The 18,454-nt window shown below is 43.0% G+C and overlaps 1 protein-coding gene across 1 annotated transcript in view; it reads left to right on the top strand.

Annotated features, from left to right (window-relative positions):
• Window positions 1-18,454, top strand: part of grin2aa (glutamate receptor, ionotropic, N-methyl D-aspartate 2A, a) — a 162,232-nt gene that overhangs the window by 10,119 nt on the left and 133,659 nt on the right. Inside the window, exon 2 of the mRNA XM_054760391.1 lies at window positions 1,363-1,863. Within this exon, the coding sequence (XP_054616366.1) occupies window positions 1,363-1,863 (501 nt within the window). The remainder of the gene's footprint in view (window positions 1-1,362; window positions 1,864-18,454) is intronic.

Raw genomic sequence — 18,454 nt, 5'->3', positions numbered from 1 at the left:
TTAGTCCATTAATATGAATCTTGTTTCGATTAATCGAGTAATCAGTCAGGCCCTAGCCCAAGGGGCCTCCAAGGTGCGGCCCGGGGGCCATTTGTGGTCCGTGACACACCTGGAAGGTGCATCCCAGGTGGAGGTGATTAGCAATCAGGTGGAGCTGGAGGCAGACAGCAAGCAGTTGCTCCTCTTACCTCTTACTGTACCCCCCCACACACACTGTGGGCGTGTGTGGGGTACTCTGTTACCTGTGTGGTGTGTTTAGTTTCATCCAGGTGTACTCACTCTGCCTGTTTTCTGGTGTGTGTTTTGTGTTTCCCTTTTTGCATTTTTGAGTATTTTTGCTTCACTAGTTTCACGTCCTGGTTTTGAGGATTGTTTTTTTGTTAGCCCTGGAATTAAATACTTCATTTTCTCTGACCTATCAGTGTTAGGTTTTTTTCTCTGCTCAGTATTTTTATTTCTTCCACTTTTGTTCATCCCATCCTACCCTAGACACATTTTGGGACGTAACAGAAAATTTAAAAATACAAAAAACAGCAAAACAGAAAAAAATCAGCAGGCATTTTACAGGAATAAAGTCAAAATATTAAAAGAAAAAACTTATCAAAAGAGAAAATGTTGCAATTTAATGAGAAATTTTACAGAAAGACTTTCTTTTTAAAGACGCAATATTATGGAAAACAAACAAAACAGTGAATAAATTTAACATTTTCGGATAAATAGGTTCTGGAAAAAGTGATAATGCTACGAAAATAAAGTAAAAATATCCCTGGTCGGCAGTCCAATGAAGAGAAGTAAATAGTTTGTCATCATTTTTTTGTTTTTCGTGTCTCGTTCTGACTGATGCGTTCATGTGGTGTGGTTTTTCAGGTTCCCACAGTGCTACTTTGAAGGGGACGAGCCACTGACCGCCCTAAACTGATAGGTTAGAGCTAAGCTAAAGAAATTATAGCAAATAATACAGTATAGTGGCACAAAACGGAATATAGCGCAGCATATGTTCCTTTGTGGCAGGACTCTGCTCCTTTGCAAAGGCTCTTGCTGTGAGGTGGTGGCAATAAGTCTATTTCGAACATCATGTAGTGCGTTACGTTTTGTACACTTCTATACTGCCCTACCGTGAGGGGTCAATCGTGTTTTTCCAAGCAAAAGGCAGTAAAGACACCTTTAAGCCTGATGTATGTTGCAAGCAAGCTGCGTTTGAGTCATCAGGTCTGAATAGTCGTGACTGTAAAATTTGCACTTGTTAGTCATCGTGGATTTCTCACGCCCCTCTGCAACTTCCTCTCAAGGGCATCTCCCTCTCGATTAGAACCTGTGCGCCTAACACCATTGCTCTGACGGTGTCTTTTTCTCTCCGTGCAGGGGCTGAAGTGGTTCGGAAGTATGTCCCTCAGCAGCAAAAGAAGCAAGAGGAGGAGTAGAAGGTGCAGCGGTGGCAGCCGTGGCAGTGGTCGTCACGCCGTGCTGTTTTCCTTAGCTCTATTGGTGGTGGTGACCTTCATCGCCGACCCTGTGGCAGCTCAAAAGCAGCGAGGAGGTGCCTCTGAAAAAGTGCCGGTCCTAAATATCGCCGTGATTCTGGGGCGCACGCGTTACATCTCTGACCGGGACATCCGGGCGCTGTGGAGCAAGGAGGAGCCCGTTGACGTCAACGTGGTCTCGCTGCTCGTTAATGAGACGGACCCAAAAAGCATCATCACCAACATGTGCGACCTGATGTCTGGGACAAAGATCCACGGTGTGGTGTTCGGGGATGGCACAGACCAGGAGGCCATTGCCCAGATATTGGATTTTATTTCCTCGCAGACGCTCATACCCATCCTGGGCATCCATGGAGGCTCGTCCATGATCATGGCTGATAAGGTATGTGTCTGTGAAAGACCAGCTATGGAGCAGATTGAATGGGTAAATGATGAATGGTGTCTTTCTTGTGAGTGCTCTGGAACAAAGTATGTTTTTCTCCCTGCACCAAATAGAGAAGCCGTACACGTGAGAAAACAAGCCGATGCTCTCTTGTTAGTTTTTACACGCTTAGCTGTTGGCGCTGCTGCCAGAATCTGAAAGTATATTATAATAAGTTATCTTCCGGAGGGAAGCAATGTCAGCTGCACTTCCCAAACACCAGTGCAGCTGGTGTCTGTCTGTGCACCGCAGAGAATGTAGACAAAGAGGGTGAGCAGGAAAGGTAAGTCACTGAAGAGAATTCTGGTTCAATGGGCGTGAATTGCAGATGAGAAAATGCAAATTTTGCAATTTGAGTGGATACACGGAGGTCTAGGCTGGTTTTAGGCATTCAGTAACAGAAGTTTCAGGTCCGGGGAACAATTTAGTTGAAGCTCAGTGACAATGTTACGCGAGGGTACACAAACACCTGCCTCTGTTGCAAAATCAGGTGTCGGTCGGGTCGTTGCCCTTACCAAACTATCATTTTATTTATTTATTTATTTATTTATTTATTTAAAGCAGTGCGACTGCATGTGCTTGTGAATATTCTCATTCATCCTCGTCACTGTATTCTCAGGGCACTGACTCCATCGCAATTGGCCCCTTCAGTATGTCTTGGAAGACATTTTGTCTCCCTTCGTCAGTTCATGCTCAATGACTAGGTGGGACAAACACTAGTCTGACTAGGTAGGACAGCCTTAGTCACACAGACTAGTGAGCAAATGGGAAACACAGTACGTAGGACAGCCTTAGACTAGGTGGGACAAACACTAGTCTATCTACCGAGGGCTGTCCTACCTACCACGTTCCCTATTAGCTCCCTAGTCTGTGTGACTAGGTAGGCCAGCTGTCTACCTGGTTACCTAGTAACACCTAAGGCTGTCCTACCTACCATGTTTGTTCCCTAGTCTATGTGACTAGGGCTTACCTGCCTAGTCTTTCTACCTAGGACTGCACTACCTGCAACATTCCCTGTGACTATGTAGGACACAGACCAGGGATGTCTACCAAGTAACCTAGTAACACCTAGCGCTGTCCTACCTACAACGTTCCCTATTAGTACCCTAGTCTGTGTGACTAGGGCTGTCCTACTTAGTCAGGCGTGTGCTTGTCCCACCTAGTCATTAAGCATGAACTGCTTGGATGAGAGGTAAAACATCTAAGACAAGTCCAGTTGCGATCGGGTCAATGCCCTGAGAACTGTATGCGCCACTGCCAATTCCTTTTTTTCTTATTTTATTGTGACCTGAGCGTGAAAGATACTAGTCAAGAAGCACTCGGTAACAGAAGTCTTATGAGTGCTCGTAATAGTAATGTTTGGTTCTCCAGTGTATTCACTCGTTACTTGTTGATGATAGACAGCGGAAACATCCTGTCTACAAGATGTACGAGCACCAGTGCAGAGTAACAAATCCTGAGCCACTGGATCACTGATCACATCCTCCTTTCTGTTCCACATCATAAAACAACCTCCTGAGCTGATTTCCCACAAAAGTCGACCCGGTGGCCCACAATAAAACAAGCAGTGTGAGGGCTGTCAGGTGTGTAAAACCTCTTGGCAATGATCTTGTTTGTTTACAGTAAATATACAAATGTCTTCAAGTTACTGTGTGCTAATGGTTTATTGATTCTGCTGCGTTAAGCATGCCACCTTTTCAAAGATGGGGAAGAGGCGGCGATAGAGGAGTAGAAGGAATGAGTTGGAGGGTCGCAGCAGGGAAATAAGGGAGTGGGGGGGGGATAATCCCTCAGTTTGACCAGAGGTGAGGCTGAAGGGAAGGGAATTACAGAATGTTCTGATTGGCAGCTGCCATACACGACGCCCATCTCAGTCGCGTGCACGCACAGAGTTGCAGAGACGTACAATTCAGCCTGACATTGGGAGTTTTTTCTCTGCAGGTGCAGACAGGAGAGAAATAATCCACTTTCACTTTCACTTCTTTGTCTGCTGTTATTTTAACTTGCCTTCTTCTTTGCTTCATAGCTCATCGATGAGCTTCAAGTCCAAATGCTGCCATGCTGTGTGATGTTGTCCCCGCCATTTGGCCGCACACACACACACACACACATACACACACACACACACACACACGCACACCCACATGCACACACTTATGCCTCCAGGTTCAGCTCCCATTTATGTTCCCTGTATTGTCTTATGAAAACCTTGTGAGTCACATCTGTGTTTCTGATGATTTCATCAGATGTGAGGCATCAACTTTTCAATGACCTTCTGAGACAATGGAAGAAGTCTTGTGACGGCTTCCTGGGTTAAAAAAACATCTTCAAGGACTTTTAGTCATCTAATTTCTTTGCATTTGAAACATTTAACAATCATGATGAAGTCTTTTTATTACCATTTATTAAAATGCTTGGTTAAAGCCAATGTAGAGCTTGCATAGTAGCTAGAGGTACAGTGATCATTGATTAAGAATTTGGTGATTGTGTGACATTGAGAAAAAAACGGAGTGCGCTACTGGGCTGCAACCAGCAGGGGCGCTGTTGGTGTCAACTTGAGCCGCACAGACCTTCACTGGAGTAGAACTCTTCTGGGAAGCATTCATCTTCACAGTACAACACTGGCATAGAAACAGGAGCTCAGAACGTGCGTTTCACCCAACACCTTCGAATTAAAAAGGGGAATACAACCAATCCCAGAGTTTTAGGAAGTGATAACGTTTGGACCAGTCGGCTCCGTTCCTTTTCCAGTTAATGTTGGTGGCCATGAAGTGCAGAACACTAAAACAAAATACAATTTGCAATTACACCACCCACAAGGGGACTGTACCTCACGAATCAGACAGGAAATGATAACACTTGGAGTTGTGAAGCGTCTGGTGAAGCTGCTTGACGTGATTTGTGTTGCACATGTGGCGGGTCGATGGTACGTACCAGACGGGAGGAGCAGATGTACTGCAGGAGTTCATCAAATATTTCAATGAGGGCAAAACACAGGTACAGTCCCCTTCCAGGTGGTGTGATTGTGATTTGTTTTGCTTTTTGTTAAAGTGTTTTGCACTTCTCACTTCTCGGCTACCAACTTTAACCGGAAAAGGAATGTACCAACTCCTCAGAGCTGATTGGTCCAAATGTTGCCACTTCCTAGAACTCTGGGATTTGGTGCATTCCCCTTTCGGGTGGTGTAATTTGTAATTCGTTAATGTGTTTGGCACTTCTCGGCCACCATACTTTTGGAACAACTATTTGGAGAATATATGTGGTGCATGTGCAAGTGTGTGTGTGTGTGTGTGTGTGTGTGTGTGTGTGTGTGCGTGTGTGTGTGTGTGTTCAGTTTCTCCGGTCTTTGGCTGCGAGTGCTGAATCCCTGCCTTGGTTGGTTTCTACAGTCTTGTGGCCTCCTTAAACTTTATTTAACTTATGTGCCGTAGGTGAAGGTTTATGCGGTTTCCCTCTGAAGTGTAAGTAGCCGAGTCTTTCTGCTGCCTTGTTCCATCCAGATTTTCACTAATCCTAATGTGAAATATGAGGAGACGCTCGCCTCCAATGATTACGCCTTGTAAGACCCTCTGTGTGTTTGTCTATTCGTGATTACGCCTTCATGCTGTGTGTGTGAAATTTCCCTGCGTATGTGCTTTAATCTATTTGCCTGCACTATGCGTGTGTGTGTGTGTGTGTTTCCTTTGCCCGTCACTTGGAGGATAAATCTCTTGGTGCTGATGACTCCCAGTCAAAGCCACAGGAACCTCTGGAGAGTTCGATCTGAGAATGCGCCTTTTAAAGAAAACAAGATGTCATTTTCATCGCAGCTGCTCCCTTTTACCTTGCGTCACATGTTCATCATGTCCATCTTCATGTTCATTAGATAAATGTTGCAGCGTCTCCTCGTGTTAGTCCTTCCCATGCATCTCTCAACCTTTTTGTTGAATAATGCATCACTTGCCTGTATTGAAAAGAATACATTATTGATTAAGGAAAGATGTCTTCCTTTGCTGTATTTGAAGTCATTGAGCATAACGTGTTTGGAATAAAACATCAGTATTAACATTTTAATGCCATTGCTTGCATTTCGATGTTTTTTTTAGGGATTCTAGTAAAATTCCTATTTATTTTTACTGGCTTTCTTGCGTCAACTGTTTCATTCTTGCACGCCCTCACCCCTTCAGCGCTTTAATTGTGTGGGTAGATGTCTGGGCCGACTTATTCATGGGCTTCATGCATTTCTCACACTAAATGGTTATCGACTCACTGCGAGGTCAGTAATGCAGACTGGATCACGTTAGTCACGAACGCTCTTCATTCTGCATTTTATAAGGCTTTATGTGCCACGACTCAGAGGAGTACCGTTATCCACGTGTCCGTTCTCATCTGTCTCATGTCTTTTGTTGCTGAGGCCACTTTTTTTTTTTTTAAGTAGATGGCTCATACTTTTTAATAATGGTCTTCCAGGCATCACATCTGTTAGTACAGTCATGTGAAAAAATGAGGGCACCCGATGGTGTTCACATTTTTCACATGACTGCCAATGACGTTTGTGGCACCCCATATGAGCTGTGCTTGGAGGACATGCTACCATTAGATGTTGTTGTTATTATTATTATTATTATGATCATTATTATTAGGGATGTCCAATAATATCAGCCCGCCGATATTACTGGCCCGATATTGGCATCAGGTTTTTTCCCGATAATGAAAACCGATTTTTAAAAAAACTTCTCTATAGACATTTTAATGTTCATAAGGCCAGGATGACACCACAGTTTGTTGACATTCAGTACAAGCCCGCCTCCTTTGCACTTTCCACAGGCTTTGTGTTCCTGTCCGCTCTGACCTGTCCTGAAGTCGGCTAGCTCCCCAAGTTAGCATTTGGGACACTAGCTGTTAGCCATTCAGTGAAGCACAAATAAGCTGCACTCCCTGAATGTCTTGATCTTCTTGCCAGCTCGTCGTGAATTCATGTTTGCCGTGATAATAAAAGGTACCGAAGGCTTCAATCTCCACTTCCTTGCTAGCTGCTTGACTTTCATCTTAGCCCTGGTCTGCTGCCTTGATACGGCTTCTTTACCTCACTGGGTAAACAAGGAATCACACTAATGAGGGACGTCGCTCTCATGGTACGTAAAAATGTGCTGGAATAAACAAACAAGCTGCTTGAAAGGCAGCCACTCGTGGCGGCGTCGTTAATTCCACGACAGGAGATACAGAATGTGATTTTACGCACATCGGTATCTGTGTCGGTTGATATCTGTATCGGAAATTGAGAGTTGGACAATATCGGCATATCTGATATTGGCAAAGACCCAGTATCGGACATCCCTAATTATTATACTTTTTTCAGTTTAATAGCTCAGTGCACTGTCAGTCAAATTGCTTCTCATAGAGGCCTTTACAATGCACACACTCACCTAGCACAATCAGAGCTGCCAACCGTTGAGATATGACTCATGTAAAATGACTGGAAGACACACATTGCATTGTTCTCACGCACACCGGCTTAACTCTCACGGTCACACAAACTTAATTTTTGCCTTCTGATTACACAGGCTTCGGTTTCGCTGTCTAGAGGGGTGCGGCAACTTTTTCTATACGGTATTTTTCATTTTGTTCTGGTCTCTTTCCTCAAGCTTCCTCATTGGTGATAAGAGTCCAGTGCCTTAACTAAATATACTGCAAATATCTTTAAATCCAATTTCAAAAGCTTATAAATTGTGTGATCATCGACTGCTCCTCCAATACCAACACGGTCCAAAGAACCAGGAAGGAAGGCTAAAAAGAGGGAATAGCATTAGACAACCGTACATGCTACCATACATGAAGTTGTATATGTTGGCACCGCCTGGGCAGGTGGAGGAATCCACTGCAATCAGTCTCTAAGACGACTACAAGACACATGTTGTATCATGGCCACAGATGACTACATTACACCAGAAATAAAAAATAAATGCACTTCATATGTGCTAGATCGGCAATTCTGCTGAATAAACTGCAAAAATAATAATAAAAACAAATCAACCCAATGCTAGTTTGCAGACTCGACAACATAAACCAAATTACCCGATAAGTTCAAAATATGCTAATTACACCACAATAAAGTAAAAAGGACTGTGTGTGTGGGTGTGTGTGTGTGTGTGTGTGTGTGTTTAGTCTTTCCTGCTTCTGTCAATTTGAAATGTTATATTATACACGCCCACAGAACTGCCAGCAACAATTTAGGTTTTATCCGCAGTTATGCAGTGTGCAGTTTGTCTGCTTTCTATATTTCCATTCCTGAATGAAGTGTCAACTAAAGTCTGGCTACGCTAGTCTGTGATAAAGCACTGCATGATGCCTGTTGTGTGCGAGAGAGCCCTTGCTTAGAGCGGATGCATTGGAAGTCTTTTATTATGATCAAGTACTTGCAGCATTGAGTATAACAGCAACAGTTGAGAAGTTATCAACATGAATGTACAGTATAGCGGATTTATTATTTGGCCATGAAGTGTGCAGAAATGCAAACCCCACAAAGTAATGATCTTGCAAAAATAATATTTCTCTTTTCTATTCTAATGTTTGACGTGTATTTATTCATGTAGTCATTCATGCCAGGATAATGCAGTGTTTTGCATCGGTCTTACAGTGGAACCTGAAATACGATTGAGAAGCTGATATGTTTATTTATCTATGTTTCAAACAGAGCAGGGAAGAAGGACAAAGTAAGAAGCCAAAACTGTGAGTTTCCATTACATCCCATTTAACTACATACTGTGTGCATTACAGTTCTGTACTCTGCTGGCACCAAAGGGTGAAATACAACAGTTTGTTACACGCGTCATATCGTACACTAACCAGGACAGTGTACGCAAACTGAGGCCAAACATTGCAAACATTTTTGATGTAAACTGAAACATATGCAAACCAAGGTTCCACTGTATTTATAAATGTTTGTGTATCTTGTTGTGACTAGAAGCTTGTGGCTGGAAAAAGTTTTTGTTGTTGCCTACTTTAATAAATTAGGTGTGTGTGTGTGTGTGTGTGTGTGTGTGTGTGTGTGTGTGTGTGTGTGTGCGTGTGTGTGTGCGTGTGTGTGGTATTGTGATCAAAGAACATTATTCATCCATTTCTGTTGCTGTCTCCCCTCAGGCAGTATAATTACACACACTCCAGCGCGCACACACACACACACACACACACACACACACACTGATGCTTGGTTTTGTTGGATAAAAAAAGACGCTAGAGAAGGGAGAAGGACACTAGATGGAGTTCTCATAGGAACATATGATTTATGTCCAATTACCATTTGTTTTCATTTGTTTTCGTTTGCCTCAGCTCCCGCTGTCATGTTGCTAAAACATCCTTGCCTTGCAAAACCAGAGCGCCCACTGCTCTCAGGTGTCTCTGCGGATGCTAATCAAGACGGTGTGTGCTGGGTTTGTGTCCGTGTGCGCATCAATATCTGCCCCATGCAGGTGTCTGTGCGGTTGTAATTGGCTGTGTGTGTCGTCGTTTGCCATAATGACATCATCGGGGTGTTGACACGTAGCCTATTACCTTGCGAAGGCTCCTCTGAGTGAGCACTTCTCTTGCTGGCTTCTTTTGTATTCTGTGTGTTTGTGTGCGCTTCACTGTGGGTTTTGAAGGCCAGATGCGAGCATGTGTGCGCACGCATCTACTTCATGTCGGCATACAGTCGATGCCTGCAATTGAAGGAGGTTACATTGCCGAACAGCAAATAAATGAGAGTAATTGAATCGCCGAGGTGTCGAATGTACTGTACTGTACTGTACTGTAATGGCTGTTGCTTCTCCTTAGCCTTTCTTCCTGGTTCCTTGGAGCAGTCCATGATCACCAAATTTAAAAGATTTTCAAATTGTATAAAAAAATGAGAGCAATTTATATTTGGTTCCAGCGCTGGGCTCTTATCATCCATGAGGAAGATCGAGGAAAGAGCCCAGAAGGAAAGTATACATAGCAGGTGCCGCACCCCTCTAGAAAGTGAAACTTAAGCTGGTGTGAGTGAGAGCCATGCATGTATTGTGTCTCCCAGTAATTTCCCCATGAGTCATATCTAAGTGTTGTGCAACTCTGATTGCGCTGCGAGTCCTGAAGGCCCCTGTGAGAAGTTATTAGACTGACAACGCACTGAGCTATTAGACTGCTTAATATCTAACAACACTTGAATTAATAAAGCCTGGATTGTTCTGCTGCATTGAGGCGCCATCGTACGCCATGCCGGCTCGCTAGCTTCGATGGCGCATTGCAATAAAAGGGACTGCTGTAATTATGAGATTAGGTTCCGCTCCCAAACCAGCCCAGTCTCTCTTGCATTGCTATTGTTCATTGTTGGTCATGACAAAATAAATGATTTTTTTTTTTTTGGGACCAGAAATATGCAAATTTGTGGGTACGATCTGAGGATCCACTGTGTGAGTATTATTCACGTAGCTATATGAGGCTGTCGTGCAGATGAGAAATGGGCTCTCACTCCTCAAAGGCAATCGATTTCAATGAATTCTATATGTGGAACTTCAGGAAATGGAGCCGTTAGCAGCTTCTTGACACTGTTTGCACCTTCCCCCCGCCCCTCCTCATCTTGTATTTCTGACCACTTGTCAATGATGGCAATAGTTCACGTTTACGTCTCAGCGAGTGTCCCATTACTCAGTGACTCCGTCCAATTCCACTGTCTTCCTCACGCTCTGCATTTCAAGTTGAGGCCCAGTCCCGGCGGCAGCCATAAAAGCCCTCTCTCCTGTAATGAAATCAACTGAATGGCTTGACCTGACACGTAAAAATTAAAAATTATGACCAATTTCCATCAAATCCATCTTATCTAGAGTCGTTGTGTAATATTTGATCCGCGATGGAAGGGCTGACATGCGGTAGGGTGATGAGATCAGACAAGACATTAGCTTGCATGTTCTTATGCGCCGCATCTTTATATTATAAGAATGTTTGTTCTGAAGCCAAGCTAAGACTCACAATATGGCGAAGACATGACAAGCTCAGAAGTATCACAGGAAGTCATAATATTTACACATACTGTACACTGGCACCTCGGTTTTTGTTATTAACCCGTTGCAGAGGGGCCGTTGAAAACCGAACCCTTCAAACCCCGAATTGTTTTTTTACAGAAATGCTGTAAAACCCAACAAAACAGTTTCAGACACGACAAGACTGAGTCACTGACATTCTTTGTTAATATTAACGCAACACATATTGATACAGTACAGGGCAAACGGACCTGTTTGCGTAACCTGCTCATTTGCGTTAGTGCCTTACAGGATACCGTAGTATTGTGTAAACCAGGTGTGTCCAAAGTGCGGCCCAACGGGTGTTTTTTTTTTTTTTATTTGCCCGAGGCGCATTATAAAAATATAATTTAACAAGAAAATTTAAAAAGGAAAAGAAAAACCCCACAAAAAAATCAGCAGTGAATTTATAAAAAATCAAGTCAAAATATGAAAATACAACTGTTTGTTCCACGCGTGCTGAATAACCGAGACAGCGTACGAGAACCGAGACCACATTTTTGTGGAAAACCGAATGATAGGAAAACGGGTCCGTTTGAAAACCGAGGTTTGACCGGATGTCCTTGGGCATGAACATTCACACACTAACGTACCCGTACGTCATACGATGATAGCCATGAAAAGACACTTTTACGTTTCTCATACTAAAGCTGTCTGATAATAGTTGCTCATGATGTCTTTTGCCTTCTGATTGGTAGCGAGTCTGCAAGCTTACAATCCTCGTTAGAGCAACGCCATGACTGACGGCATGATCGTCATCTCTTGTGTGATGCGTGGAAAAGTGCAGGCTTGATGAGGCTGTGGACATTTCATTGCGGGTTCAGCGCTTTCACGTTTGCATCCGTCCAAGCAGCGTGTTGGCCGTGCAATGTGGGTATCAGCTTGTGTGCATTACAAGAATAAACAAACAGACGTCGGGCAAACATCGCTCTAATCCTCTTGTCTGTTTGTCGGGTGTGATGTTTGACAAATGTGTGTGTGTGTGTGCGTGTGTGTATGTCTGTGTGTGTGTTTTATGCAGTCCTTGTTGATGAACCCAAGTTTCCCGCTGCAGTAAATTGAATTCCTGATCTGCTTGACTGGACTCTTGTCAGTCGCCCGCAAAGCTTCCAATAAATATAAAGTCAGCTCAGCCACGGAGAGACTGAAGATATGTCCCGAGGGGGAAACCGAGCTATCACAGATTTCGTAGAAGGAGTTTTGTCGCCTCAGCTTAAGGCTGGCTAATACATTGACAACATGCACACTGTTGTTGGCCATGAACGGTATTTTTACGGCTTGTGTGAGGATGGGTTTAGGTTTTTATCGCCCACGACTACCGTACTTCATTTTGAGCGTCGGCAACATATTGACAACATGACTCGTCAGTCACAGTGGCACCTCGGTTAGCGTCATTAATCCGTCCCAGCAGGTCCAACTCTAACCGAAACATACTGTAACCAAATCAATGTTTCTGTAGTTTGACATGCAGGAAACTCTTTGAGATGCATATAAATGGGATAGGTGAACATTTAACGTCACTTTTACCTTCACTGAAGACATGTTTGGTGACAAAGACGGCGATGTGGCAGCGAGATCCACTCAGATACCACCTTTTGTGTTTTGTTATTTATTGCGTTATTCAATAGCGTTTCGCACCTTTATCGACTTGTGGTGTAACAGTGTTTGTTAGCATGTAACCACATAGTCAACCGCTGACAACATCATAGACGGCCAACGGAGCTCCCACTTCCTGTTTCCGTGTATTAGCTTTGTGATGAAAAATGCATGAGCAACACAGTTGGACTCAAGCAGTGTTTCAATTACAGGAGAAGACGTGCGATATGTTGTGCGCTAACCGGACGTACGCAAGCCGAGGCAAAATTTTGGTGTAAATTTTCAACGTTAAATGAAAAACACGCTAACCGGGACAAATGCTAACTGAGGTTCCCCTGTATTAGAAACTGGGCTACAGTGTACGTGTCACTCTGGCGAGTGAAAACAAAGAGTTAAGCTTCCAACAAGCTATTGTGATAACTAGCAAGTACCACACTTATTGCTTACCTTTTAGCAATAGCTCTGAACTATTGGTGACGTAACGGTGCTAGAACTTACGGAGCATCCAATCAGATTGCAGGATATCTGTATAGCACCATGGGGTTGTTATCCAGTTTTTCATGATCTGGTACCCAAATATATTAGGATTTATAAGCGACATCTCTAAAGTTGACTCTGCTCTTCTGCTGAAGTTGTAGTCAAACATGCACTTGTACAACCTGCAAAATGTTACCCCTCCAGCCCCTTTCAGCCCCGCTTGATTGACATTTCAGAGAGCATGGCCCATTTTTGACAAAGATTTTCCTGCTTGTGTAAACCCTGTCGTTGCTAGCCTAACAGGCCTGCAGCACTATTGACTCATGACATCACGGGGTGCGTTACTGTATTTACTGTTGTTGTACAAACAATTTGAGACACATGAGGGTCTCTCATTACAGCTGTGCAACATACACAGACTTACTCATCTATCCATCACAGAGTTCTACTCTTTGGATGAGTTGATATTCAAATGTTGTATTCCATGAAAAAGCCTTTGATTTTGAATTTTGTTTCTGTTTTTAACATTTTCTTAGCTGAATTTGCACATTTCCTCATCAAATACAGGGCAGAAAGCTAAGATGAGGCGAGTGGTGGGTGTCTCTCTTCTCAGCTTAGTGCGCAAGCCCTGCCTGCCATCCGAGTGCACTCTGAGTTGGATCTTAGTGCCGGCCAGTTTGTGTTTGTCAGAATGTCGGCAACAATATACACACAAATGACATCAGGGAGGCGCTTGCAGTACTCTCCTCATCCTGAAGGGGTGAGGACATGCCTGAGCTGGACGGTGCGTGTCACTGCCATCCTTCCATAGAGAGGAAAAGCCAGCATGATTTATTTATTTAATTGTATTAATAGATTTTGAGTTATTATTTTGTCTTGCTCACTGTGTCATGTTTCGTGTCTGAAGTTGAAATACACACTTAAAAGTCATGCGTCGTATGTAAATGCACGCATGCGTTTTTAAAGCTCTAACCATGCAAACAATGCACGTTGAAAATGAGAATGGATCATGAGAATGAGGTCTCTACGGAAACAACCGCCTCGTTATGACTTCCAGTCATTGATCACCACAGATGATGTCAGCAGGACTTGATGATATCGAACTGAGATTTTTTGCTATACATGGCTTTAGAGCTCTGTAAGTGCAGACGCGGGCACTTTCATCCTTTTTATTTTCTCGTTTCAGTTGGTATTTCCTCGCCTCTTCATTCGTCTTTCTGCTCCAAAGGCGCGTTTATGGATTCCTTCTTCTGCAACTATCGATGCGGTACATTCTCCAGGCTTGTTAGTTACTTTTATAACGATGCAACATCTTCCCGTTCAGCCGCTTTGGGATTTAAATACAAATCCACCGTGCTCAGAGGTCAGGCAACACTCGCTTGTTGTGAGTTTGATCTAATTAGACAAGCTGCAAAGACCTCCTGCTCCTCGCAACGGACATGAAGGGGAGATGATGAAAGGATATGGGGGCATTTTGTATATTTATAAATAAAACACAAATGCTGTGGGGCTACAAGGTCGATGTAAGGTATCACCGTAGAATAAGAACAGGATGCTTGTCCAATCAAATATAGTTGTGTCGCTTCTGTGCCATCTTCTGCTGGCGTTTTAATCATTTAAGTCTGTCAGTCTCTTCCTTAATCCATCGTCCCTTCGCTTTATTGTTTCCAAGATCAGAACGAGAGAAGAGATTGCCCCTGGAATCAAAGCTGCGTCCAAAGGAGTTGGCAAATTTTCCTCATAACAACAATATATCGATGATTAATCTATTAAATTAATCTACAACTATTTTGTTATTGAGTTCATCGCTTTTTCATTAAAAAATATAAGTATCCTCTGACTTCAGCCGCTCAAATTTTGGAATGTCGTCATTCATGAAAGCAGACCTATTATGAGGGCTCCAACTGACGATTGTTTTCTTAGTCAATTAATCTGAAGCTTGTTGTTTTGATTAATTGGTTTGGCTTTAGATGGACCAAATCACAAAGATAATAGGTCTGCTTTTATGGATGACTGCGGGGAATTGACAAATATTCACATTTAATAGGCCGACAACAGAATATTTACATTTTTAAATTAAAAAAAATGATTAATCGAATACCCAAATAGTTGGCGATTAATTGTATGATTGGTAAACCATTGATTCTTTATTAATTCTTATAGCTCTACCTGTTATTTTTGTATTTTAGGCAAAACAAGATAGTCACACACACATTGGCTTTGACTGTGGAAAACACTGCACATTTTTTCCTCTTTTCTGATGTTTCCAACCGAATTGCTAACTGTTTGTGTGTGGTTCATATTGATTACCCGATTAATGGAAACAACAAGCTACAGATTAATCGACTAGGTAAATAATTGAGTTGCAGTCCTAATAACTTTGAAGTGCCTGCATAAGCCGGGTTTGCTTATGTGAAGTTTACTGCAACACAATTCCATTAGAATTGTATATTGCCTCCACCTGAACCTTTGCCTTGCCCGGCTGCCCCATGTGGAGGGGCAGGGAGTTGTGCTAAAAGACAGGACGGAGGGACGCGGGCAGTGAGAGTGACATGAATTAAATATCGCGAAGATGAGCCTCTTCCTTGTTTCACTCGCCTCTCCGTTATGATGGAAAGCTCCGTGGGGCGTGAAGTCAATCTTAATTGTTGTGAAAGAGCGAGCCTGAGCGGGCGGCACGAACAAACGGACGGATAGGACAGACTTTTGTGAGAGCATCCCCATGTGACAAGCTGTGAACAAGCTGTGAGCACAAGGAGGGCGGGCCGGGGGGGCTCTCAGGAAAATGTTATTATTCATGTTTTATTGGATACACAATTTATTCAACTCTCTCTGCCTCCCTCTCTGTACCCGGGCAACGCGCATCCCGCACTTGGCTCTGGTGACTCTAAAAAAAGGATGCTGCGCTCCATCCATTAACATGAAAGACAACTTAAGAGGTCCTGTCGAGCTGAACAGGAAACTCTAGCGTCCGTGCGTCAGTGCTCTGAAAGCTACATCGGCAAACTTAAAGTGGACGAATATGAATACATTTTCTTGTCTCTGTCTTTTGTCCTCTTGTGTGTTTGATGAATTTACATTGACATTTTATGTGTTAAACTAAGCTATGAAGCAAATGGCTGCTATATTCCGTGGAGTGTGTGTGTGTGGGTGTGTGTGTGTGTGTGTGTGGTGCACCCGCTCACACGTCCGGCTGGGGTGGTGTAAAGGCTCTTGTTTCTCTTTCACCTTTCTTCCCAGTTCTTGAGACCACATTGCTATCTGAGTCACTGATCACACAAATTAAAGCGTTTTCAAATTGTATTAACTACAATGTGCAATTTCGGGAGAAATTGCTTGTGAAAGCTAACGCCAAACTGCAATGCTGCACTTGCTGTTCAATCCCGCGCCCTAAACCCGATGAGCTGATGTCGGACTGAAATGCTGTAGCTATCATGCTAACAGTTGTCATGCTAACACCTAGCATGATAGTGCAATATGTCTATGTAAGGTAATACCTGAGAAAATGGCTCAAATGCTATCATGCGAATGTTAGCATGTTAACAACGCTAGCATGCTAACTGTTAGCATGCCAGCACGTAGTATGATAACACTGTAACAGTGTCTACGTCAATTTATACCTATGAAAGTGGTTAAAAATGCTGACAATAGCATGCAAGAAATGTTAACATGCTAACTGTTAACATACTAATGCTAACGCCTAACATGAAAACACTCTCTATGTAAGTTTATACCTTTTTGGAAAATTGCAAAAAAAGAACATGCAAATTTTAACATGCTAGCAATGCTAACATGCTAGCTGTTAGCACTTGTTTGCCTCTTGTCCCAGTAATTTTTAGTCATATCTAAGTGTTGCACAAGTGTGTGTGTGTGTGTCAAGAAGGCCTTGTATGAAAAGCTATTGGACTGAATCTATTAGCGTAATATTGAACAGTGGTGACAAACACATCTCATCCAGTTTTGTCTTCCCAGTTAAGCAAATGCTGCAGTGAACCACTTTTCCAATGCAACTATTTTTAGTTATCAGGTCATTTGCAACTTGCCTCAGCACTCTTGGTTCTTTCAACTGCAGAGTCCTTAGTTTGTAGTCCTTAAAGTGTCACATCATGTAAACTGACGTAGTGCGGTGAGCTTCTAGACGCCAGTGTTTTGGAGTTCAGCTGACTTCGCACACACACAAAAAAAAGGAGGTACCGGGATAAAAGAATGAGTCCAAAGCTTTTTTGAGAAGAAACAACAAAGCGAGATGGGATGAGCGAGTCCTTCGGCGAGAGGCTGAGGAGCTTCAACAGAACCACTCTTTTAATTAAGTTGATAGTGAATGGTTATTAGTGATAAGGTTTGTTGCTGTCCACAACCTCTTAACTCGCCAACCTTGCATGCAGTAATTAGCGCAGTACCAATATTGTATGACCCTCACGTAGCCTAAAGTGTTTATATGGTTAATACGGTGTAATATTTAATAGCGGTGAACAAGTTGGCCAGTCAAGGCTATTGTGTTTCATGGCAAGACTCAAGTATTTCTTGACAATACATTAAAAATGGGCATACACCAACCCCCTCGCTATTATGTCTTATTTCTGTCTTATTTTCTCTTATGTCTACTATGTGGGGGCGGCATGGCTCAGGTAGTAGAGTTGTTGTCTCCCAACCTGAAAGTTGTGGGTTCGATCCTCCGTCCTCCCGTGATCCTGTTTTGAGTGCTTAGGAGGCGGAAAAGCGCTATGCAAGTCAAAGGCCATGTACCTTTTATATCGGGTAATATGAGTGTTAAAGTCACTACAGGGGTGTTATTTCATTTCTAGAGGCTTCTAACAATGTTAAAAATGCATTTAGAAGATCATAAACAGGTTTTCTATGCTCCAAGTACGAAAATATTCAATTTCATATTCCATATGAGGAATGGTTTCAATTCACTTATCACAGTTGGGTCTGGAACCAGTGAACCGCGATAAACGAGGGATGACTGTGTAATGATTAACCACGTCAGAACTTACATTTTTAGGCGTAGAACAGGGAGCTTTCTCATTTGAGAAATGCACTAATTATCCAGTGAAACCTCGGTTTTCGTATGATTTGCTTTTTTGGGTGGAAAATATGTCCCTGTGTTTGTGCGCTGTCGGGGTTATCGTACGGCCAAACAAAGCGTCCATGCGTTGGAGTTGCTGTCTCTGAGGTTCTGTGTTCTGTGTTTGTGTGTGAAAACCCAAAATGACACCAAAGAAAGCTGCAAGTGCCAGAACCTTGTTGAAGAATGTGAGAAACACTCTTGAATCCAAGAAAGAACTCGTAGCAAAGTACGAGCATATCGCGTCTGCTACAATAGGATTGTAATGTAAACGTAGGAATCTCTTAACATCATCGCGATCTGTCCCATCCTTTTGATCCCTTCTGTCCTTTTGCCTTTGTCTTTCTCTTCCCCTGTTAGCACGACTTAGGTGTTTTATTTATTAGCATATTTGTTTGTT

This window comes from Dunckerocampus dactyliophorus, chromosome 18 (genome assembly GCF_027744805.1).
Source record: "Dunckerocampus dactyliophorus isolate RoL2022-P2 chromosome 18, RoL_Ddac_1.1, whole genome shotgun sequence".
Taxonomy (NCBI): domain Eukaryota; kingdom Metazoa; phylum Chordata; class Actinopteri; order Syngnathiformes; family Syngnathidae; genus Dunckerocampus; species Dunckerocampus dactyliophorus.
The sequence above is the reverse complement of the archived record's forward strand: the minus strand, read 5'-3'. Positions and strand labels throughout refer to the sequence as shown.